At 38.6% G+C, this 25,397-nt stretch overlaps 1 protein-coding gene across 6 annotated transcripts in view; it reads left to right on the top strand.

Moving 5' to 3' along the window:
- Camsap2 (calmodulin regulated spectrin associated protein family member 2) overlaps positions 1 to 25,397 on the top strand; it is a 79,701-nt gene that overhangs the window by 48,239 nt on the left and 6,065 nt on the right. For 2 of the 6 annotated variants that reach the window (XM_060364374.1, XM_060364373.1), the window contains 10 exons: positions 2,412 to 2,553; positions 2,792 to 2,931; positions 9,843 to 9,936; positions 12,020 to 12,113; positions 15,857 to 15,891; positions 16,604 to 16,673; positions 16,995 to 19,188; positions 22,272 to 22,408; positions 22,904 to 23,124; positions 24,776 to 24,848. In XM_060364374.1, coding sequence (XP_060220357.1) covers positions 2,412 to 2,553; positions 2,792 to 2,931; positions 9,843 to 9,936; positions 12,020 to 12,113; positions 15,857 to 15,891; positions 16,604 to 16,673; positions 16,995 to 19,188; positions 22,272 to 22,408; positions 22,904 to 23,124; positions 24,776 to 24,848 — 3,200 coding nt within the window. Of the gene's footprint in view, positions 1 to 2,411; positions 2,554 to 2,791; positions 2,932 to 9,842; positions 9,937 to 12,019; positions 12,114 to 15,856; positions 15,934 to 16,603; positions 16,674 to 16,994; positions 19,189 to 22,271; positions 22,409 to 22,903; positions 23,125 to 24,748; positions 24,849 to 25,397 lie in introns of all 6 variants that reach the window. The other 4 variants (XM_060364371.1, XM_060364369.1, XM_060364372.1 and 1 more) reach the window with 3 other exon arrangements.

The following is a 25,397-nucleotide window of genomic DNA, read 5'->3' as shown; positions in this document are numbered from 1 at the left end:
AATGCCGATTGGCAGAGGGAATAGAATAAATGAAACCAGTTTTGTTTGTGGTACTAAGTTGGTTCAGTCCGCCTCTCACGCTAGATAACTGGAGAAAGGAAGGCAGGGCTGGGACGGCGCTTACCACCGGGAAAGGGAGCTCACAACTGCTCTGTTTGCTTTCTTCCTCTCCTCCTCTCCTCCCACACTCTTTAAATGAGAGGGTTTAAGGGTGGTCTAAAAGTTAGTAATCAAAGATGTCTCACAACTGTAACACCAGCATTCAGAGGCTGAGGCCAGAGGATTGAGATATCAACGCCAGCTTAGGCTGCATTGATACACCATCTTCCCCCCAAAAAAAGAGAAAAGGAAAGGAAAAGTAGAATCTGTGTGCTAGATTGCACATGTGTGTAATTTGTTTTTGTTTTACAAGACAGTGTTTCTCTGTGTACCTTTGGCTGTTCTGGACTCACTTTGTAGACCAAGCTGACCTCGAACTCACAGAGATACACCTGCCTCTGTCTCCCCAAGTGCTGGGATTATAGGCATGCACAACTGTACCCAGCTACGCAATTGTTTTCTGAATGTAGGTGATGTGTGAGTTAGGTATATAATGTCTGCTTTGTGCTGCTCAAATAAATAAATATAAATAAATTTTCCCCCAAGAAAAAAACATGCCTCATGATTTTTGCTAATCAGTAGCCAGGGAGAGAGAAACAGAAAAACGTATCTTTTCTTCAATGGTGCATATGTGCTTTGGAGGATGTCACTTAAAAGAATCTAATTAGAGCTTCATGTGTTAAGTATTTTGTTCAATAAAGTTGAATTTTCTGTTTTTTTTCTCACAAGCATTTTTCTTCACAACTGTATTTTAATTATAAATTGCAGACATGACAGTTTAAATAGAATTGGAAGAAACAATTTAAATTGTTCTTTTATAAAAATGACAACTGTAGCCGGAGGATGGCTCAACAGTTAAGCGCACTTGCTGCTCTTGCAGAGGAACCATGTTCAGTCCCCTGAACCCACATGGCGGCTCCAAACCCTCTGTAACTCAGGTTGCAGAGGTTCTGAGCCTCTCTGCTTCCACAGACACCAGGCACACATCTGGTGTACATATTTACATGCAGACAGGACACCCATAGACATAAGTAGATATTTTTAAAATGACTACTCAATATCAGCCTTTATAATCATGCATTTTTGCCAATAAAAGGCATTATGCATCGTTAATAAATTGTATTCTTTTGGGCTTTTTAGTAAAGCCTCTAGTTCATAGCAGCTAACTTGTACCTGTTGCCTCTGTGTGCTCAGTAGTGTACACTGTGTGTCTGTCATCTTTTTAAATGCCCCAGTAATTACTACAAAGTAGGTTCTACTATTCCCATTTTACAGGTAAGGAAAAAGAGCGTTTAGGTAAGTTGTCTGAAGTCATAGGTAATAAGTGGCAGTACCAGGATATAAGTGCAGGTAATTTGACTCAAGAATTTCTCTCTTAACTTTTTACAGTGTTTCTCATTCTTGGAGAGCTGTCTTAACGTTTTTATTATTTTGATTTCTAGATATAAGGTTTTCCTGTGTAGCCTGGCTGTCCTCAAACTTGCTCTGTAGACCAGGCTGGCCTCTGACTCTGCCACCGCTAGTAATTTAAAATCTATAAACTTAATATAACATTTTAACAATGATATCAAATTTAATTTTATAGTTACGCTATCAAAAACAGATCTGAACACTTTGCATTCAAATCAGTTCTGTTCATTTACTGATTAAATTTTTGTTTTCTTTAGTATTAGACTTAAGACTGAAAGTTCTTACACAGAAAGACAGATTTGAAGGGCAAAGGTATCATTTGAGAAAACATAATTATAATTGCTGTCAGAATTGGGAGCAGCTGGAAAGTACTATCCAAGGGAACCTGGAGTCAAGAAACAGGACCAAAATACTCTGTTCCACCTGTCCCCCGGGTGTCAGGCTATATGGCACCAAACATCAGAACCAGGGACAGAGCCCAGTCTAAGTGCCTGCTTCCTCAGAAAGAGAAGTCTTTGCTTTCTAAAAATAACTGTCTGCATAAAAATGTTAAGACGGAGGCAGGTGCCAGCTGAGGGGGTGCACACCTTTAATCCCAGCACTCGGGAGGCAGAGGCAGGCAGGTCTTTGTGAGTTTGAGGCCAGCCTGGTCTACAGAGTGAGTTCTGGGACAGCCAAAACAAACAAACAAAACACCAACAACAGAAGAAAAATTATTGTTGTTATGGTAAATTTAACCTGGGTACTGTATTAATGCCAAAAAAAAGAAAGGCTGAGTAGTTGAATTCTTGTTTCTTCTGATTTATATTTTTCAATATGACTAAGAACTAGAATTTATAATTCTGTTTTGTTTGGTTTTCCTTGCGTAATTTAGTATTTATTTAGAACTCTTTATACTATAGGCTCGTTACAGGAAGGAACAGACATTGCTTAAGCAACTGCCTTGCATTCCATTGGTGGAAAACTTGTTGAAGGATGGTACGGACGGCTGCGCACTGGCTGCTCTTATTCACTTTTACTGCCCTGGGGTTGTCCGCTTGGAGGGTAAGTGTTTCAGGGGTATATTTCTAAATGCATAGATGGCAAAAAATATTTAAACCAACAATATTTAATAACTAATGGAGTTTAGAAACATTTAATTCTGAGAAAGTACTTTCTGTCTAGTGGCTATAATTATAAATACATGTTTGCTAAAGAGATTTTACATAATTGTGTATTTGTACTGTCAGTAGTTATGAAGTGTTCATAGTTAACCCAAAGTTATCCCCTGTTTTATTTGAAGATATTTGTTTGAAAGAAACTATGTCTTTGGCCGATAGCCTGTATAACCTACAACTGATTCAGGAATTTTGCCAAGAATATTTAAACCATTGCTGCCATTTCAGCTTGGAAGATATGCTTTATGCTGCTTCGTCCATAAAGGTAAATGAAATCATTCTCTTTCTGCCTTTTGTTAAAGTTTAAAAGCTGGGACAGCAAGCTGGAAGTATATCTCAGTATACAGTATTACCTGTCATTCATAGGACCCAAATTCAGTCTTCTGAAATACTAGCAATAGAAGTGGGGAGGGGCAGGAAGAGCAGGAGTTCAAGGCCAGTCTGAGCTTTGTGATGAGTCTAAGGAGCCAGGGATACAATTCTATGTCTAAATATGAATAAATATAAATAAAAGCTTACATATTAACTTTATCAGTGAAGAACTTGGAAGGGGGTGATTTTTTCTCTTTAAACATCCTTTGCTAGCTACAAGACTTTTCATTATAAAGATAAACATAAAGTCATATGTAAGTTGATCTGTTGTTTTAGTGTGGACAGCATAGAGTATGAATCATGAAATAGTTTTTGATCATAGATAACTGTAACAAAGGTGAGATTCTTTTTTAAAGCAAGCCAGGTGTGGTGTGTGCCAGTAACCCCAGTGTTTTGAGACTGATAGTGAGTTGATTCATGCGTTAAAATGAGACAGCCAGCAAACAAACAGCAAATAGAGCAATGAAGCTCTCTTTTTCATGAAGAATTTTTAATTAGAGAGCTAAATGTAAAGTGTCAGTGTGTTGGGACATGTGTCTGTGTGGAGTGATAGATAGGGCTGTCCCTCCTCACTTTTATAGAGGTGCTGGGGATCCAGACTTGGGTTCATGCTGCCCCACTGAGCCATCTGAGGCCTCTTTGGTATATTTTTAAAATCAGATGTTGAATGCTCCTTTTGCTTAGGATGTCTTTGCTTCAGGGTTTGGGCCTTCCACATGAATTTCAGGATTGTTTTCTCTAGTTCTGTAAAGAATGTCATTGGAACTTTGATGGGACTAACATTGAGTCTATAGATCACTTCAATGATTTGGCCATTGTAGCAATATTAATTTTGTCAATCAATGTGCTGTTTCTGTTTCACAGCTTTAGGGATAAGTGATCTTATAATATTGTTTGTTTGACTGAGAAGCTTGTCTTGGTGGTAACATGTTTCTGTTGAGCAGAGTCAGAGGTGCAAGGCTAGTCCTCCTTACAAGTGCTCAGGAGCCCCTCTTGTGGTGATGCTAGTGCCTTACACTTGAAATTCTTTTCTTTTAGAACTTTTCTTTCACAATTTATTCATTATATATCCTGATTAAAGCCTCCTCCCTCAACTCCCCCAAGTCCCACTGTCCCTCCCCTTTCCCTCCATCCCCTTCCCTTAGTCTACTGAAACGGGAAGTTCTCCACCATTGCCCATAGTTTAAGTCTCATCAGCACTGCCTGGTTCCTCTTCCTCTGTGGCCTGGCAAGGCCTCACCAGGGCAAGTGATCAAAAAATAGTTAACTGAGTTCATGACAGAGGCAGCCCCTTCTCCCCTCACTCAGAGATCCACATGGAGTCTGAGCTGCCAATTGGCCGTATCTGAGCAGGGGGTCTAGGTCCTCTCCATGAGTGGTCCTCAGTTGGTACATCAGTCTCTGCAGAACCCCCTGGGCTCAGATCCTTTGGCTTTGTTGGTCTCCTTGTAGGGCTTCTGTCCCCTCCATGTCCCTCTATCCCTATCACTCTCTTCTTCCATAAGACTCTCTGGAAATTCTTACTCTCCAGTATCTTCTCTTCTTCCTTTGTCCATTTCAGAATCTCCAGAGGGCAGAAGGTAAAGCTAATGGTAAAGCATTTCCTAATGAGGCACCATGACTCAAGTACTACTTCTATAATATGACATGAAAATTTACCATATACCTAAAATGTATATATTTTTTAAAAGTTGGTATAGACTAAGTTTGGTAGTGTTTCTTCCTGTCAATTCTGGAGAATAGAAAAGAATATAGACTTTCATTAAATCATATAATCCTGATATTTAGATCATTTTGAGCATAATCCAAATATAAAAATATTTCCTTAAGTCAGGCATATTTTAAATAAATAATTGTCAATAAAAATTCTTTGCTCACATTCTGCATTCTTAGCTTAATTATCATAACCATAAGTTTGAATTTAGTGTACTATCTTAAGACTAAGCTCCAGAGAACTTCCTTGGTCCATATTGCTGGGCATCTCATTTTCACTTTAGGAATGTATAGGAAATGAGCACCACCTTATAAAAATATAAGTTAGGATATAGCTGCTTTAGAGGACTGTTGGACATTGCCTAAGCAGGTTCCTGTACTAGATCCTAAGCACCACCCAAAAAAGCATCGAAAACTCAGGCTATGTCCTAGTTGGAGCCTAACTCCCTTCCAATGTACTTGATAAACTGTTCTTTAGGGGAAAGGGGTGGCCATCCAAAGGCACATAAAAGATTGCTTATGATGGTGAAAAGTTAGAAATGATCCATTTTAGTGGGGTCATAAATTTGAATGTTTTGTAATGTAAGTGATCCTTGTAAAAGAAGATAGTTTAGAGTTTTGTTGCTTTTGCTGAATAGAAAGCTCCCTAAGATACTGCTAAGTGAGGATAGTGTTAACAAAAGTATATAACCTTGTGTGTATGTGTGTATTGTAAACCTTTCTCTCCCCCCTCCCCCTTCAGGGCTAGGGATCAAACTTGGGAACACTGACCTATCTTCTCAGCCATTTTTCCCTAAACGATTCAGTGTAATAACTATTTACATACTTTATTAACTATCAATAAGTAATGTGGAGGTAGTTTTAAGTATCCTATGGGGACTAGAGAGATGGATTAGCTGGTAAAGGCTCATACTACTAAGACCAACACCCTGAGTTTTTTCCCCAGGACTCACATTGTTGGGGGGAGAACCATACAACACAATCTTACATGAGGGACTTAAACATCCATAAATCTTTGGTGTCTATATGGGGTCCTGGAACCAACTGCATATAGATCAGATAGGGTCAGATACATAGATTCAGAAAAAGGGTCTTTAGGATAATTATAAAACAAAATAACTTTTTCTGAGTATGGTGTTGAATATGGGAGAAGGCGTTAAGGTTTCCTAGACTTCTCATTCTACACTGTTTAAACATGTAGATGTATTTCTTAACTAAAGGACGTAGGGTTGGAGAGATGGTCAGAGCTCTTGCAATTCAGTTCCTAGTACCCATGCTAAGTGGCTCACAACTGCCTGTCACTTCTCTGATACCCTCTCCTGGCTTCTGCTTTCATACGCACAAGTCCACATGCAGACACATGCTAGCTTAGTTTTGGTGGTGCACACCTCTAGCCCCAGTACTCAGGAAGTAGGTGCAGGATGATTTCTTTGAGTTACAGGCCAATGTGGTCTACATAGTGAGTTTCAGGCCATCTACAGCTACATAGTCAGGTTCTGTCTTGGAAAAAATGATTTTAAATTATTGTTGTACCATTTCTGGAATATGACCAATTAATTGCCATTTAGTCATAATTTTATAATGAAATAATCTCCAGTGTAGTTACCAGAAAAATTATTTCTTTAGTTCTGCCATCTTGTGGCCAATTATTGCCATTATGTTATTAGGACAATTCTTACCAAGGTCCTTAAAATAAATACTCCTTTTCTATCAACAGATAATTACTGCTCATTTAAGGGGTATTGTTTCAAAAGATAAAATAATCTCCTAGTTATCTGTACTAGTTGAGTAGAACCTAGTGCCTGTACTTATGAAGTTTATTTTTTGGCTTTAAAAAGTCATAATGATCTTAATGAGCCAGTTGGCCTTTTGTTGCCGTAAAAGGCATTGGAATAAAGGATTGAAGAAAGGTTTATTTCTAATTAGTTTCAGAGGTTTCGGTCCATGGACAGCTGGCTCTGTTTTGTTTTTGTCTTTTGGCCTTTGGTGAGGTGGACCGGTCATGGTGGAGAAGGCCTGGTAGGGCAAAACTGTTCCTCATGGTGAACAAGAGGCAAAGAGAGTGCCTGAGCTAACTGGTTCCTCCTCCTCCTTTTATTCCTTCTGGGCTGCCAGCCTCTTGAACAAACGTTCTAGATCGTTCTTCTCCACTAGCTTAATCAATCTTCCCCAGAAATGCACTCCTAGACTCAACCATGCATGCAACTCTACTCCTAGGTATTTCTCAGCCTCCTCTTGGTGACAGTGAATATTAACCATTGTCACAGATTCCTTTGTCAACATTTGGGTGTTTTGCTGACTTAAGTTTTTGTTGTTGTTGTTATGGATCAGTTTATACATTTCTTCAATAAATATTGTGTTCTGAAAACTGTTTTAGTCTAATGAACGTATAATGGAGATCATAAGCTTTGCCTTTCTAGGCCTTGAAGTCTGGTGTATTGGCTGACAGACTTTGGAGAATGTGATGTTTGATGAAGCTGGTTAGATTTTTTTTAAATGGTCAATCTTTTTTCTTTTTATTAAAAATAGATTTTTTTTTCACAGAATACATCCTGATTACTGCTTCTACTCCTTCTACTACTAGCTCTTCCCCACCCTCCTCAAACTTCTTCTTTCATCCGGATCCACACCCTTTCTGTCTCTCATTAGAAAACAGACAGGCTTCTATAGGATGACAGTAAAATAAAAGAATAAAAACACTAACCTGGAAGCCAAAGAGAGAGGGAGAGAGAGAAAACCTGTAGGTAAAAGATGTTAAAAATAATTAAAACTTTAAAAAGGAAGCCCTGAATAACATTATGAGACAGGGAGCCTCCAGAGATGCCATTTTGTTCATTTTCTGTTGGCCATCTACTGCTGGACATCCAGCCTGTCCTTAAGAGTAGTTTGTTCCCCAGTGCGACTCTCCTGGAGGAAACTAAATTTTCATCTGCAAGTAGTTATCAATTCAAGATAGAGCTTCTGGATTAGGCATGGGGAATGCCACTTCTCCTTTGGGCTCTAGGACCCCAGCCAATGCAGACTGGTACAGACCCTGTGCATGCTGCCTCTGTCTCTGTGAGTTCATATGTGTGTTGATCGTGCTGATTTGGAGGGCCTTATTTTGGTATCCTCCATTCCCTCTGGTTCTTACATTCTTACCACCTCTTCTGTGGGTTTCCCGAGGAAGGGATTTGATGGAGACATCCCCTTTAGGGCTGAGTGTTCTAAGGTCTCTAACTTGCTGCTTAATGTCTGGCTGTGGGTCTCTGGAGTACTGTGCTACCAGTAAGATCAGACTGTAGTAACAAGATCACTTTCTGGAAAGGATCACTTTCAGTTTTGGTCTTACAAAGAGATTTACAAAGACAAATGCTCTGTAGGCCATTATCTATGTAAGTGTAGCCAGTGCCTTTAGGGTTCATACAGTAGTGGATGGTTGTAGATATTAGCAGTATTTCAGAGCAGAGAAAGATCAGGAACCTCATAGTTCTGAGAAGTCAAGGAAAGTGAAAAGTCTGTGGTAAACTGAACCAGTGGTGTTCTGGATGAGTTTAGCATGAGACTAGAATGGTTCAGGCAATAGAAAGGGAAGAAATGAAGGTTTAGTGTGAGTCTGTTCTAAAAGAATTTCATCCAAAGGTAAGAACGTAGGGGTAAGGAGAAATAGAACATGATGGTTTAGTGAGAGAAGGTCATCAATGGAAGAAAGTTGAGAGGAAGGATAAGTAATAAATATAATCAGAAATGTGAAGCTAATGGGAAGGCAAGCAGGGCTGTGGCCTTAGCCACAGTGTAAGGGATTGAAACTTAAAAAAAAAGTACAAAATTCATAACTTCAAATAATAGCTGTTTATGTATATGAATTTGAATATCTGGGAATTTACAATGAAAACAAATAGTGAAAAGTACAGTAGACATCTAACAAATTCTGTCTTCTGCCCTGTGTCACCCTGCACAGTGGCTTGTGTCTCACACTTACCAAGTCCACTGAGCTGGTTTTTGGGAAAGTGTCAGAGACCTTCCTTTTGTCACCTGTTTCTTCCAGTCTTCTTTGTTTTGCTAAGCGGCAGCAACAGTTGCTGAAAACAGACAACTTGAAGACATCCTTGTTTCTTTTGCCTTCTGGAGCAATAGGATGGCAGAGATGAATTTGTGAATGTTACCATCTTAAATATGAAAAAAATCCAGGCAGTGAACTCTAAGGAAGTATGTTTATGTTAGTACCTTGTCCAAAATTAGCAGATATGCAGAAGGGATGACATCAGAAAACCCCCATATTTCCAGTGATAATGAGGAAAACAGGTTTTGTATAGTGCTATTTTTAGAAATACATTAAATAATCTAAAATTTAAATTATCCTTCATATACATTTTAATGTATAAGCCTAATTTTAATACAGTGGGAAATCCTCCTGCTCAGGTTTCAAGAGTGCCTCAAAAAAATAAATACAAATAAAAACCAAGATCATATATATGCATGTATATATGTAGTTACAAATTATAATCCTACGGAAATAAGCTTTTGAGAAGAATTATCTGGGAATTTACAGTGAAAACAAGTTTTCAAGTATAAATAATATAACATTGTTATCCGTACTGTTTTCAAAATTAGGAGGCATTAAATTATAAAAAAACAATGTTTATGTTTCAAGATTATTTTAGTCATAATAATCTATAGAGTGTGGTGTTATCTAGCACATGGATTACTATTAAATTTAGCATTATTAAACATATGGATACAATATTTAAATTATATATTTACTTTTCAAAAAATCTTAAATCTTTTTTTAATGGTAAATACTCTTCATGTACTTATTTGTTTGGGAAGAAAGGACATTTTTTTAATCTCAGCGTTCTACATAGCTAGAGATCATGATGACTGGGAGATTCGCTCTGGAGAATAAAAGAAAGTAGAAGTCTGAATATGTGTATTTACAAGTACTAAACTGTTTACATCTGGTTTAATAAAGCATAGTGAATATTTTTAATAGTGAGTGAGTAGAATTCAAATCTATATTTGAGAGAATAAAACATAACTGTTTATTATTCATATATGGTTAGCTTTACCTAATTTAGGGCTTCTTTTAATTTTCTCAACTCTCTTATATAGAGTAACTATTTGGTGTTCATGGCAGAACTATTCTGGTGGTTTGAAGTTGTGAAGCCATCATTTGTACAGCCTCGTGTTGTTCGTCCACAAGGAGGTAATTAGTCTTCGTAATTTTTAATGTAGAAAAATTGGAACTTTATAAATTTCATCTGGTTTGGGGGTTTTTGTTGTTGTTTGTTTGTTTGTTTTCAAGACAGGGTTTCTTTGTGTACCCTGACTATTCTGGAACTAGCTCTGTAGACCAGGCTGGCCCCTCATACTCAAAGATCCACCTGCTCTGCCTTCCCAGTGCTGGGGTTAAAGGTATGTGCCACCACCGCCCTTCTCATCTGGTTTTTCTTTTAGGTAGAAGTTTTTTTATTATTTTAGGTTCCACCCTTGATAAAAGTCTGAATGTTTTAATAGTTAAGGCACCGAATTATCTGCAAAAAACACCCAGAAAAAATAGTCCTTGTATTCGATATCTTGTGGTATGGAACTTTTACTGTGAACTGGGTGCCATCTACTTCTCATTTCTTATTAGATTCTTTATTTTTACATTTTGTTACCCAAATTCCGCTCATAGTTAAGACTTGACCTTAACCTACAACTTGATCTTTTGTTAAACCATGAAACACTTTCTGGATGTATATTTTTAAAACTAGCAGCGTTTGTTATTACAATATAATTATGATAAAAGTAATAAGAAAGAAGAGGTCTGCTGTAAAAGTCCCTAGGAATAAAGGACTATGAATTGCTGGCCAGGGCTGGGAACATGGCTCAGTGGTAGAAAACTTGCATATAGTTCTGGGCTCAAACGTCATCACTGCCAGAAAGCAAAATAAATAAATGGATGAATGAATGAACAAACAAACAAATAGATAAATAAATAAATAAATAAATAAATAAATAAATGAAGTCATTCCTCCTGAATTTTTTTATAGAGCAAATGTGTTTAGCACAGTAAAACTGGCTTTCATTTTAAAATCAAACACATTCCTACAGGATATATGCTTCTAAGTTTAGCATTTCTTCCTAGCTTAGAACTTTCTTCCCGCAAAAATCATGGGACCATTTTGCCCAGCACAAAATGTGATTATTCTGTCTCCCAGCTACTTAGCAGCTTTCTTTGTTACCATTTTCTTTTTCTAATTACTGTAATCCCTGCCTTCCCAGAGATATAAAGAAAAGAAAAAAAAAAAGATTAGGAAGAAAGATGAAGGGGTTGTATAATAGCAAAAGAAAGCCATATCATTCTGGTGGGTATAATCTTAGTTTATAAAGTGTGCTGCCTTGAGGCAACATTCTGTGTAATATGAAATAATATGTATTTGATCTGTCCTGGTACCTCAAAGCCACTTAAAGTATTCTATTCTAAATAGTGACCTGTTAGATAAAAAGTAGTAGCTAGAAAGAAGTTAAGGCCATTCATGAAGGTTATTTACCTTTAGTAATTATCATAACCAATATTTATACAATATTTTGCAATTTGACATTTCAGTTGCATTGTTTTTTATGATTTCATATGTGAAACCCACCTCTCAACAGTAATATTAAACATCATTAACATTGCATTAAATATCAGTCAAAACTAAGATGTCCACCTCCCCAGAATTACTTACAAGTATGTAAGCTAGTTACAATGAGGGTTTTCCAGTGAAATTCCATTTTTAGTTAACTACCAAATTACCAGCTATGTCATAAAAAGCAAACCGAAACTGACCTTGTGTCTCTAAAACTCTATGAAAACGTTCACGATATTAAGCACTCAGGCTTGTCCTTGCTTTGAATACCTGTATTCAATGATTAGGTACCTTCCCTCATTAACCTTAAATAAAATTTTAAAAGTCAGATTATAACAATAAATTCTTTTGATCTTTTGGAAATTATTTGAGGGTACGTTTATATTAGAAAGAGTTATTTAAAAGCCAGCTGGGGTAGTTCTGGGGTCCTAGGCTTGATCCCCAGCACAGAAAGGGAAGGAGGAAGAAAAGAGAGAAGCAAAGAAAGAAACAAAGAAAGGAAGAAACAACGCAAAGAGAAACAAAGAAAAGAAAGAGAATGAAAACCATGATTAGTCTATAACTAATAAGGGAAGAGAAAGTAAAATTTAAGTGAGTGCTTAAGGCTTAGAATGTCTGAAATAATGTTAGAAATAAATTGAACATACAAATTTGAAATTTTATCTTTCATTCCAGCTGAGCCTGCGAAAGATGTGCCATCAGTTCCTGTCTTGAATGCTGCCAAAAGAAACATCTTGGATAGTTCATCTAGTTCAGACTTCACCTCAAGGTAGATCCCACAATGAATTCACTATTTCCATGTGATTTACTAATGAAATCAAATAATATATTTGCATTAAAAGGGGTTTTTAAATTTTGCAGCTAGATTTGTAGATTAAGTTAAAATTAGCTTATTCTTTAATAAGGCCTATTTTAATTTAAATGTGATCGAAATTTATACTGAAATGAATGTTTCATAAATAGGTTTTTAATGAACCAACTCTGAGAAGTGGGAGATAATTTTCTAAGTTCCAAATAAGAAACCTAAAATTAAACTTTCACTGCATTACTCCTGTAATTGGAAATTACGTAATATTGAATATTGAATTATTAATATTGAAAAATATCTAAGAGATGATTCTTTGGCCTCAGGGAACTTTTAAAAGTATATCTGGATTTTCACATTTTTAACCACATTTACTTATGTGTGTAAGCACATGTGAATGAAGGTCAGATGGCAGTTTGTGGGTGTCAGCTCTCTCCAGTTTTATGTGTTCCTGGGAGCAAACTCAGATCACCAGGCTGGACCACAGGTACCTTTACCTGCTGAGCTGTCTTGCGCTGGATTTTTAAATTTCCTATTATTTAAAAAAAAAAAAAAATTCTTTGAAACAGGTTTTCCCCACTTATATTAGTTACTTTTATTGCTGTGATAAAACACCAAAAGCAATTTAAGGGAGAAAGAATTTATTTTGGGTTATAGGTCTAGAAGAGTCCAGAGTGGGGGAGGCTTGGTGGCAGCAGCCAGAGTAGGAAGCTTAGAGCTCTCATCTTCAGCTGCAAACACAAAAGCAGAGAGTGAACTGAAGTGAGGAAAGGCTTCCAGTCCTCAAAGCCCACCACAGTGACACTTCTCCAGCAGGACTGCCCTCCTGAAAGTTTTATAGCCTCCCTGAACCGCAGCTGGGGCCCAAGCACTCAAATGCCTTGGTCAGTGGGAGCCCCCTTTTCTTTTCCGTCCAGATCACCTCACCACACCACTGTTTTGTTTTCTAGTTACCTAGTTATTGAGAGGTAGCAATTAAATAAATAAAATATTGAGTCTTTGTTGAATACTTTGGTCCTTAACATCAAGAGCTGAATTGAAAGTAAAGTAAGAGTAATCTAATTAATACCAGGGTAATCCTGACTACTGTTCCAACTATATGTTAAAGTCATTTGCTAGCTTAAAATATTTACTTGTTTGGTTGTTTCTTTGTTTGTTTGTTTGGTTGGTTTTTCAGGACAGGTTTCTCTGTGTAGCTCTGGCCGTCCTGGAACTGCATAGACCATACCAGTCTTGAACTCTGGGACCCTTCTGCCTCCGCCTCCAAGTGCTGGGATTAAAGGCATGCATTGCCACATCCAGCAGTTCAGTTTAAGAAAACTTTAAGCAGAATCTATATGTTGCCTGCCTGCCTTCCTTTCTTTCTTTTCCTGTGGTTTTTGTTGTTTGTTTTTGACAGGATCTCACTATGTAGCTCTGGCTGGACCAGGATGACTGTAACTCACAGAGGTACACTGCCCCTGCCTCCTTTGTGCTGAGGTTAATGGTGTGCGCCACCACATCCAGCCTTAGCTTTTCATTTGGACTTATTACAATTTGAAATTTATATTGACTTTAGATGCTCCAGTCTTATTCTTTTGTTTAAAGTTACTATTTTTTCTTGATTTTCAGAAAATCAGGGAGATCTATTAAAATTTACTTTAAAAAGTCATTACCAAAAATTTCCAAGTACTGTGTGCATTAATTTGTGGCCTAATTATATAAAAATAAAAACTTGCTCTGAAGCTGTCACTCAACTCACATGTGAAAAGTTTTTGTCAAGTATGCGTTCATGAACATGAAACCCAGGGTTTGACTGAACTTCCTATTTCCTCTATGTTTCCTGCCTTCATGGGCTTTCTGGTGTCTGTAATGTAAGGTTTTCTCCCCTTAGCCTCCAGTTTACTACTGTGAATCTTTTTGCTATTTCATTAAGTTTTATCTTCTGAACTAGTCTTGCAGTTTAGTGCAGAAGGATTAAGTTATGAAGTACTACCAATGCTGGGATATTGCTCAGTTACAGAATGCTTGCTTAGCATGTGCAAGCTCCTGAGTCTGACCTCCAGCACCTAAGAAAAGGAAGAGGGTGTGTGTGTGTGTGTGTGTGTGTAGCTAATCTGGGAACACCTGTTTATTTTTTTTTATATGGGAAACTTTCTAAATATAATTTCCTTGGTGCTTTCTTGGCTGACTAAATTTCTTCCCTTGAAAATGTAGAAAATGCTCAGTATTCTGGATCATCATTCCTATACTTTGCCTACCTTCTATTCAGAAGTAAACAGTGAAGCTTTAAGAGTAGATGATTCAGTCATGACTAGGATAAGGACCCTGAATGAACAGTCCCCCATTGTCTCTGGCCCAGGAGAAATACAGCTTAGGTTCTATGGAGACTCATCCTCTTATTGTAGATAACCCGGTGGCTGCTTTCTCTCTCTTTTCTAGGAGAACCCTAATAACCAGGTAGATTCTAAATTCTTTCCTTGAAGAGTTACTGTCTAGTGTCATCCTAGGCTCCTAGGTCCTCCACATGATCCTTCATAGAACTTTTGAGGAAGGATTTGATTCATTTTTCCTCGCCCTGGGAATAATGTCACATCTACAGATGCTACCATACCTACACTAAAGGTCTTATGAATAGAAAGAAGGCAGCCACAGCAAAAGGCAGGTCCAGCAGCACCCCTACCCACTTAGCTCCTTGCTGACTAGAGTATCACATAATCAACTCTGTTCAAGTTTGAAAATGAGACAGTTAACCAGTTTTTACATCAGGGCTAGCCATTTGGGGAGGAAAAAAAAGAATGAACACATTTTAGTAACTGCTTCACTAGTATTCAGGATTACCCGTTCTATAGAACTAAGAACGAGTCTAGGCTATGGAATGTATTCCAGAAGGAGGGCTATCACAGGCAGGCTTGGGAACCATGTGTTTTTTGACAGGACTAACAAGTGAGTACAGATAAACTGAGAGAACAAGCTATGCACACTGAGGAGAAAGATTGAGAGCCCCAGGCTAGTATTTGGTGTGGACAGAGGCAATTCTTCAGTATTATTGCAATCTAGAAAAAGCTCTTGATTAAGCTTTCATTAAGGAGTAAAAGCAGAGCATTGATGGTGACCTGGAGTCTGTGGCTGGCGTGTCCAGAGTCTCAGTTTGTATGAGCTGACAGTGTGGTTGGAGTGAGGTGTGGAAACGACCCCGTCTTACCCAGATTTCCATCAGCTAGGGAGAAGGGTATATAACTTCACTTGATATCTGCGTAACATGGTAGCTTAACTTTTATTAAAAGGAGGACCAAAGATCTTGATCTGGCCAGTTATCACTTGAGAAGAAAACTTGTCAGTTCCCTTGTATTAAGTAAAATAGGGCACTTAGGTCACAGCAGGAAAGCCTTCTGTGTTTATGAGGACTTCCAGGTCTGTCCAGGTTCACCGTCATCGGTGCTTAAGGTCTACAGATACAGCCATATTGAAAGGCTCCTTAGGGTCTTCTGTGGGATTTTATTGTACAGAAGTTTTTAGAGATTTAGATTTCCCCCAAGTGATTCAGATTAATGACTTTATTTACTTTTTAAATTTTTCTCCTTTTTTATACAAAGATATGTGGGGGTGTAAGAGAGAAAGATTATTTCATTATATTATATTATATTATATTATATTATATTATATTGTTATATTATGTGGTGCATTGGTAAGGAGCTATATTCATAGTCTCATCATTTGCCTTGTAGATGTGCACGTCCCCAAGCTCATTCTCCAGCCTCAGGTAATGCGCCTGTAAAGCCTATTGAGGAGAACGCCGTGCTAAGTAAGCTAGCAGGGGAATCAGTGAGAGTAAATGTAGATATCTAGTCTTTGTTTGAAAAGTGTCTGTTATTTTCATGGTGGTCATCTGAAAGCTCCATGCCTGCTTTTTTCCCCTTTTTTGTGTACCTGTGAGCTGTAACCCTAGTCCCTCTGCTTGGTTTTGTTTTGTTTTGGAGACAAGGTCTCACATAGCCCAGACTGGCCTCAAACTCCTTATGTTGTGGAAATGACCATGAATTTAGACATTTCTGCCTTGATTTGTGAGGTCCAGTTAACAGAGCTGTGCCACCATGCCCTGTTTCTATTTTCCTTGAGGTCTCTTTGTGTTACCTAAACTAGTCTTGAACTACTAACCTTTCTGCCCCAACCTTCCAAGTGCTAGTATTACTGCCATGTGCCACTACACCTAATATGTGTGTGTATTTGTTAATAAAATAAGATTCTTTGAATGCATCTACTTGGCTTTGTCAGGAAGGTAGCTTACTGGGGCTTAAGCCCAGAGCCTCTCATGCTAGTCAGGTGTTAGCTGTAACCCACACACTCACATGCCCTTCCCCAAACTTTAATAAGAGATTCTTTGTTTGTGCTGTTGCTGCTGAGCTACCTTTCAGAGCTGTGAATGAACTCTCAAATGTGTGGTTTTAATGAGTTTTCTTTGTTTGCATTTGAAGGAGGAATTAGAAGGTCTTCATCTATGTCTTACGTGGATGGCTTCATAGGAACATGGCCTAAAGAGAAAAGGTACACCAAGTTATTCTTAGTACAGTCACGTTACCAGAAACTGCCAGCTTCATTTCACTCTGCTTTTTTTGTTGTTATAGTTAGGCAAGTTGTCAAATCAAAATTTTAATTAGGACCTAACTTTGAAAAGGCCAGCATAGGGGTATGATAAAGGTCAGAGAGGCTAAATAAGTGATAAAATAGCCCCATCTTACCTTGAGGTTAGTGAGATTGTGAAAAATGGAGGAAGGGCATATACTTTGAAACGATTGTTCAATGGTATTTTTAAAGTCATTTATTTTCTGCAATTTCTCAAATGTTTTGTCTTCACATCTCTTGTAGAACATCAGTGCATGGCGTTTCATTTGATATTTCTTTTGATAAAGAAGACAATGCACAGAGTTCCACTCCGAGCCGAGGAATCATCCGCTCTGTTAGTAATGAAGGGCTTACTCTCAGCAACAGTCGTGCATCTAAACACATTAGGAAAAATCTGTCCTTCAAGCCAGTGAACGGAGAAGAGGAGGAAAGCATTGAAGAAGAACTTCATGTAGACCCTCATGCTGACCTCAAATCTTACAGGCCTCATAACACAAACAAACTAAATTCTAATGAGAACACTCACTACAAACTTCCAAATGGGGCTTTACAAAACAGAGTGCTTCTGGATGACTTTGGCAATCAGATTGAAACACCAAGCATTGAAGAAGCATTACAAATAATCCACGATACTGAAAAATCTCCTCACACACCTCGTCCAGACCAGATTGCTAATGGCTTCTTTCTTCATAATCAGGATCTGAGTATCCTGAATTCAAATATCAAGTTAAATCAGTCTAGTCCTGATAATGTAACTGATACAAAAGGTGCGTTGAGTCCCATTACAGACACCACAGAAGTTGACACTGGAATTCATGTTCCTTCAGAAGACATTCCTGAAACAATGGACGAAGACTCTTCCTTGAGAGATTATACTGTTAGCTTAGACTCTGAAATGGATGATGCATCTAAATTTCTGCAGGACTATGATATAAGAGCCAGCAACCCCAGAGAAGCCCTGAGCCCTTGCCCAAGTACCATCAGCACCAAGTCTCAGCCGGGGAGCAGCGCCTCCTCCAGCTCCGGGGTGAAAATGACCAGCTTTGCTGAGCAGAAGTTCAGGAAGCTAAATCACACTGATGGGAAAAGTAGTGGAAGCAGTTCTCAAAAAACTACACCGGAAGGCTCAGAACTTAATATTCCTCATGTGGTTTCTTGGGCTCAAATTCCAGAAGAAGCAGGCATTGCCCAAGGGCGGGACACTACACAGCTGCTGGCTTCTGAAATGGTGCACCTTAGGATGAGACTAGAAGAAAAGAGGCGTGCTATAGAAGCCCAGAAAAAGAAAATGGAAGCCGCTTTTACTAAACAAAGGCAGAAAATGGGAAGGACAGCATTCCTAACTGTAGTGAAAAAGAAAGGGGATGGGATTTCCCCTCTTCGAGAGGAAGCAGCAGGTGCAGAAGATGAGAAAGTATATACTGACCGGGTAAAAGAAAAGGAATCACAAAAAATGGAGGGACAAAGGAGCAAGTCTCTAGCAGACATAAAAGAAAGCATGGAGACTCCTCAGGGCAAGTGGCTGAAGTCTCCAACTACGCCCGTTGATCCTGAGAAGCAGTGGAACCTGGCAAGCCCTTCAGAAGAGACGCTAAATGAAGGAGAAATCTTAGAGTATACAAAGTCCATTGAAAAGCTAAATTCATCCCTGCATTTTCTACAGCAAGAAATGCAGCGCTTATCCCTTCAGCAGGAGATGTTAATGCAGATGAGAGAGCAGCAGTCTTGGGTGATTTCCCCTCCCCAACCCTCTCCGCAAAAGCAGATTCGCGATTTTAAACCTAGACAGGCAGGCCTGTCATCAGCCGCTGCACCGTTCTCATCCGACTCCCCCCGTCCTACCCATCCGTCTCCACAGTCTTCTACCAGGAAGAGCGCATCGTTTTCTGCTAAAAATCAAAGGACTCCAAGGCCAAACGAATTAAAAATAACTCCTTTGAATCGCACCTTGACACCTCCTCGGTCTGTGGATAGTCTTCCTAGATTAAGGAGGTTTTCCCCAAGTCAGGTTCCCATTCAGACTCGGTCATTCGTATGTTTTGGTGATGATGGAGAACCTCAGAAAGAGCCCAAACCAAAAGAGGAGATTAAGAAGGTATCATCAGAGTGCAAAGGGACTTCAGAATCTTATGACCATCATCCTGGGGAAAAAGAAATTAAACCTCTTGAGTCAACAGTTTCTGAAGTCTTATCACAGCCCATCACAGAGACTGTGTGTGTGACTCCAAATGAGGACCAGTTGAGTCAACCCACAGATCCACCTCCTAAACCCATCTTCCCACCCACTGCTCCTAAAAATGTCAATCTGATTGAAGTTTCTCTGTCAGATTTGAAACCCCCTGAAAAGGCTGATGTATCTGTTGAAAAATATGATGGAGAGAGTGATAAAGAACAATTTGATGATGACCAGAAAGTATGCTGTGGATTCTTTTTTAAGGTAATACTAATCCACATGTTTTGCGCATCCTCTCAGCATAGGTGCCTGTATGTTTTCTCAGTTGATGCGTTTACTTCTTCAGGAAGAGTCTCTGTGGTTACAAGTCAGCCATTATTCCTGAAATGTGTCTAGGCAAGCCCTACCTTGGATTAGAAAAGTAACTCAGGCACACTGTGGTTCCTGCAAGCTTCGGCCCTACATCACAGTCATAGGGTGCATGTATTTAACCTATACCCTTCCCTACTTCCCGGTCTCACTTTTAAGAATTCAGCTATTCTCAATTGGTAAAAACACTCATACTGTATTGGTTTTAGCATTTATTGATCATCCTGAATTTTTTTTTTTTTTTTTTTTTTAGTTTTAAAAACTTATCAGATAGAATCTTAAAAAGTGAAACATTTTATTTCATTTTGTTGTTTGATTTTATCATTGAGATAGAGTTTCCCTTTTTTCTTCACTTCTGGGAACCAAAGCTAAAGCTTTGCCTACTGAGCAGAGCTTTGCCACTGGCTTTGCTGTCCACTCCTGAAAACTCCGTTAAAGACAGTTTAAAGAAAGATGTGTACACGCTCTGTTGACTGTGGTGTTACCTGCTTATACTCTGCATCACAGTTTTTCTGTAACCAGAAATAGATGTTTCAGGTCTGTTGTTAAGGCACTAAAACAGGTGGTCTCTAATCCTGTATCTTTGCAGACTTGGAATATAAATCTTAATATTATTTTTGCTGTTAAATTATAACTGTTGGGCTGGAGAGATGGCTCAGAGGTTAAGAGCACTGTCTGTTCTTCCAGAGGTCCTGAGTTCAATTCCCAGCATCCACATGGTGGCTCACAACCATCTATACTGGAATCTGATGCCCTCTTCTGTCATGCAAATGATCTACAGATAGAGCACACTTATATGATAAATAAATAAATAATTAATAAAAAAATTATAACTGTTAAACAGTACTTCGGCCAAATAAATGACAGAACCTAGACAGTATTTCTTGATAGTGAAGATCTTAGAATTTATAAATAAAATTTTAGTAATACTGAAGTTTTTTTCTACTCGATTATCCAGTTTTTTCATCTTTATATTTTTCTAAGTCACCACATGGAAGAAACATGTGCTGTTCATATTTCTTTCCTTTAATTCAGCAACTGTTGTCTCTGGCCATAAAGCGGCACAGGGTAGATGTATTTGGGAACATGCCCCCAGCAGCCACAATTTGGGGAAGAGTACAACAGAAGTAGGAAAAAATAAGCAAACTGAGACTGTTGAGGCAGTGATGTTTACCATTTAATGCTGTGATTTATTTTAAATTTTAACTTAGGGTGCTTGGCCCTTAGGTCTCTCTCAGCATTAAGAAACTTGGGTATAAGTCATGTTTTGTCTGTTAATCACGTATAACCACCTTTTTAAAAATAGACTGCTACTATTAACACGTAGCAAAATTTTATGTGTGGGTTTACAGACCTTTGCTACCCTTTTTTTTCTTGCCCAAAGAGAAAGATGGAGACAGACACGTCTTCAGTGTAAACTGGCCATCCATCCATGCCTTTATTTCCGCCCAGAGGTCATCTGGGACTTGGGTATAATTTCTTATATGGGCCTCTAACTTCTACTCATGCCATTCTGTTCTTCGTGTTATGTCTCCAAGAGCCTGATGCACTGGAGACTCCTTGTTTCTATTTAAATGTAGCGCTGAAGAGTGCCTGTGTCCTCTGGCATTCTGGGGAAGTGTTTATAAAGTTCAGACCTTGGTACAGCTCAGGGACTTGGACAGAATAACTCAGACCTGCTTGTCTAGACTCTTTCTCGTGGCTTCTAGACTATTTCACTGTTTCCTCTGAGACTTTTCATGTTTCCTTGATTGGTTAACTATCTCCACCTGTGTCTCTGTGTCCTGAGTAGATTGATGCTGCACTTATAATCCAGAGTTTTACCCAGAGCATAGTGTAGTGAGTTGGTTTGTTAGATACAGAAATGCATATTTGAGCTGATGGATTCAATGTGTCTTCTGTCTTTTTCCGTTTACCATGAAATCTTTTCTCTGGGTTCCCAGGCAAAGCAAGAGGCAGAAGTCCCTCTTCCCTGTGTGATTCAGTACCTGTAATATCCCGTTGGTGATGCCAGTGTATTAGCCACTTAAGACTAGGTAGCCTCACGGAATCATGAAAACAGTGAACCAGTAATGCAACTTGCTTCCTGCTTGAATTGTAAAGCTTGGCACTGAAGAGGCTTCTGAGAAATGACACTGCCCTCATGGGTCATTCAGTCCGGGAGGTTCACTGATCGTGACAGAACTTCAGAAAAGGAATCATACCCCTCCCTTCTTTCAAGTGAACCTTCCAGACACACTGTCATTGTCTGAGCTGAAAAAACAAAAACTGACCTAGAGACAAGCCATGCAACAATAGTGCCATTTATGTGACATGATATTTGGGCAAGTTTTGGAGTGCTTTTTATCTGATTTTTCATTATAATTTAGATGTGATTTTTAAAATAGGGCCAGACTCTCCTACTCTAGGTTATTTATTAGGATGAAAACAAGTTCTTTGGGGGACAGTGAGATGATTCAATGGGAAGAGCACCTTCTGTCTAGTCTGACAGTCTGAGTTTGATCCCTGGGACCAACATTGTGGAGGAAGAAAACCAGCTTTTGCAGGTTGTCCTATGACTTCCATACGTGTGCCATGGCATGAATTTGTGGTCATAAATGTAATTTTTGTAAATAGTTGTTTTCAGGCCATGAGATGGCTCATCAGTTAAAGGCTCTAACACCAAACCTGATGACCTGAGTTCAGTCCTTGGGACCCACACGGTGGAGGAGATTGCTGACTCCTGCAAGTTATCCATCAACCTCCACACATGCACTGTGCCATGCATGTGCGTGCACACATACACACACAAAGCATAATAAGAAAGCACTTGTTCTTTTCTCTTTTGATGGCCATTAAGTTTAAGGAATTCGTACACTTTCTGAATTATGTCCACATTTGGTAGAGTTGTAATTCAGATTTTCAGATATGAGGAACTACAAGGTGTGGCTATGATAAAAAAAATGCTGGAATCTAAAATGCTTACTTTTTGTTCTTAGGATGATCAAAAGGCAGAAAATGATATGGCAGTGAAACGAGCGGCTTTGTTGGAGAAACGGTTAAGAAGAGAGAAAGAAACGCAGCTTCGGAAGCAGCAGCTAGAGGCAGAAATGGAGCATAAGAAAGAGGAGACAAGGTAAGGACGCTGCTGCGCCAGTTCTGAGTCTTGGTGTTCATACACGGGGCCTCTGTAGAGAGAGCTGCAAGTGTGCTTAAGGGGTGGTGTCACACCAACATGTTACTGTTCGCACCTCATCCTGATATAACACATTAACGTAACTTCACATATGTTGTGCAGAGTATAAAGCAACTGGACCGTTGTTGACTTTGGGTGGATTTAGAAGTTCGAAGTATTCATTTTGTTTGTCAGAGTAAAGTTCTCCAGGAATATTAACTATGAAACTTGGTATTAATGTTTCAAACTCATTAATTTTAAATAACTTCACTGAAAAAAAGCACACACGGAGAAAGAGATGACCAAAATTTTAAATTTTCTCAAGTACATTTCAAGCCAATTATGTTATTTCCCCAAAGTTCTGAAATAAAGTTTTCTTATCCTCCAATCAAATATGCAGTGTCATATTTTGTACTTGGTGTACAAAATAATCAGTTCAGCCATTTGTTTTCTTAGACGTAAAACTGAAGAAGAGCGTCAGAAGAAAGAAGATGAGCGAGCACGCAGGGAGTTCATTAGGCAGGAGTACATGAGGCGGAAACAGCTGAAGCTAATGGAAGACATGGATACGGTAATCAAGCCTCGTCCTCAGGTGACAAAGCAGAAAAAACAGCGGCCAAAATCGATTCACAGAGATCATATTGAATCCCCCAAAACACCAGTCAAAGGCCCTCCAGGTAACACCAGTTATTTACAGAGGTCTGTTCATAAACACCAGCTTGGTTTGTTGTACTAACTTGACAATGCTTTGGTAACACTAAATTGGATACACAATTTGAGGTAATGCATGGTCTTGGAAAACCAAAGTAAGCAAAGGAAATTTGTATTTAATCTTGGTGCATTATGTGTGCATGCATATATCCAGTAGATCAAATGTGAATGCTAAAATGCGGTTTAAACACTAACTTATTAGAAAACTCTGTCCACAGATGTGAAGTCCTTGAATTATCAGTTATATTAACCCCACCCGCCCCACGCCTACCTTTAGATAAGGTCTCCTATAGCTTAGGCTAACCTCAAACTCTCCAGGATACTCTTGAATTGTGGATCCTCTACCTCTGCCTCCTAAGCGCTGGAATTACAGGCATGCTTTGCCATCCCTCTTCCTAATGCAGGGCTGGGGCTGGAATTCGGGGCCGTGGGCTTGATAGGCAAGCCCTGTACCAGTCACACTACATAATGCATTCACTGCTGTTTAAAACTTATAAAGTTAGGATAAATTTTGTTTGCATGAAAGGTGTGAAAAGCATATCTGTATTTTTTGTCTTTATTGTTCTGGAGGCAGTAGTGTAGGATTGAATTCAGGACTTTGCACATGAGGTGCATGACTCTGCCATTGACTATGGCCTTAGCCATTGTTATCTTGGAGGATAAAGAGCATCAGGTCAGGATTTCAAAAGTCCTCCCTTTAGGATAAAAATAGTCAAAAATCCAAAATTATAATTCCTTGGAGTTGAGAAAATAATCTCAATGTGCATAATTTTAAGCCATTTTATTTAAAGTGGAAATTTTTGGAGATTCCTGCAGTTAGAACTGAAAATAAAAGTAGAGACCTTGCCTAATATCCCTGAGGCTCTAGAGTCTATCCCCGTTACCTCAGAACTAAATAAGAACTCATGTAGTTACTTCTGATCTGGGGGAAATGACCTTAACGTGACAGTTGCTGAGCAGTGAAGCTTTGTTTGTGTGCTTGCTTTTCTTGCCAAGCCTTTCTCCAATCAGCAATTCCGCTTCAGTATTCCAAATTCCGGGGCTATAGGAATGAGCCTGGTTTGGTGAAACTCTTTGATATATAATATTGGCTGATGTGCTGAAGAGGTGGCTTGGACCAGCAAGATAGCTGTGGACTAGGATTCAGTTTCCAGCACCTGCATACATAATGGTTCATAGCCATCCATAATTCCAGTTCCAGGTGATCCAATACCCTTTTCTAGCCTCCATGGGCACCAGGCATACAAGCAGTACACATATATCCATGAAGGCCAAAATTCATGTAAAAAAAATCAAAACTAAAAAACATTGCAAGAAATTTGTAAGTTAATTTTACAAAATGTATGGGTTTTTTTGTTTGTTTGTTTTTTGTTTTTTTTCTTGAAAAGACCAGGTCAGATGGTTTTATTGTTGCCTAAAACTTGATTCTTAGTTTCAACTATAAATATATGCGTGCGGCATATTATGTGCCTAGATTCAGAGTAAAGAAAAAAGAAAAGAAATGACAAAAGTCCAATTATTGCTGGTGTTATCTAATGAACAGACTTTTCTAGTTTCTCCTTTTACATTTCCAATTTTGTTTTTGTTCAGGATCACGAATTTACCGTGTTTTTTCAGTCTCTAGCCTCTCTTTGGCATCGCTGAACACAGGTGATAACGAGAGTATTCACTCAGGCAAGAGGACACCAAGGTAAGCCCAGAACTTTTGAATGTTTTTACAGAAGAGAATGTGGTACTTGCAATTATATAAAAATTTAAATAAAAATTACTTAGAGTTATTTATATTTTATATAGAATGAACTATCACAAATGTTTAGTTTTGCTGATTTAAGACTTTCTGTTAAAATGGTATGAGATGGGGACCCTGAGATGGCCCAGTGGGCAAAGGCACTAAAGGCATTGCTGTTGCACCTGACGACCTGAGTTCAGTCCCGGAGACCCACATGGCGGGAGGAGAGGCTGACTGCAACAAGCTGTCCTTAAACCTGCGTGGCAGGGCATATGCACGTGCCATCCACACACGCACATACACCAAGTATATATATATAATCACATATGTAAATAAAATGGTTATAAGATATGATAAATTATATATAATGAAATTATAATAAATCTTTTTCAGCACTCTTCAGAATTTGAATTATTAGCATTAGCGCTTTATAAGCTATAAACACTAATAGCAGTTATATACAAATAGTTGCTAATATGACTATGATTAAATAATAGAGAAAAATTAAAT

The sequence above is a fragment of the Meriones unguiculatus genome, chromosome 11 (genome assembly GCF_030254825.1).
Source record: "Meriones unguiculatus strain TT.TT164.6M chromosome 11, Bangor_MerUng_6.1, whole genome shotgun sequence".
NCBI classification, from domain to species: Eukaryota; Metazoa; Chordata; class Mammalia; order Rodentia; family Muridae; genus Meriones; species Meriones unguiculatus.
Note: the sequence above shows the minus strand (reverse complement) of the source record. Positions and strands in the feature narration are given on the sequence as shown.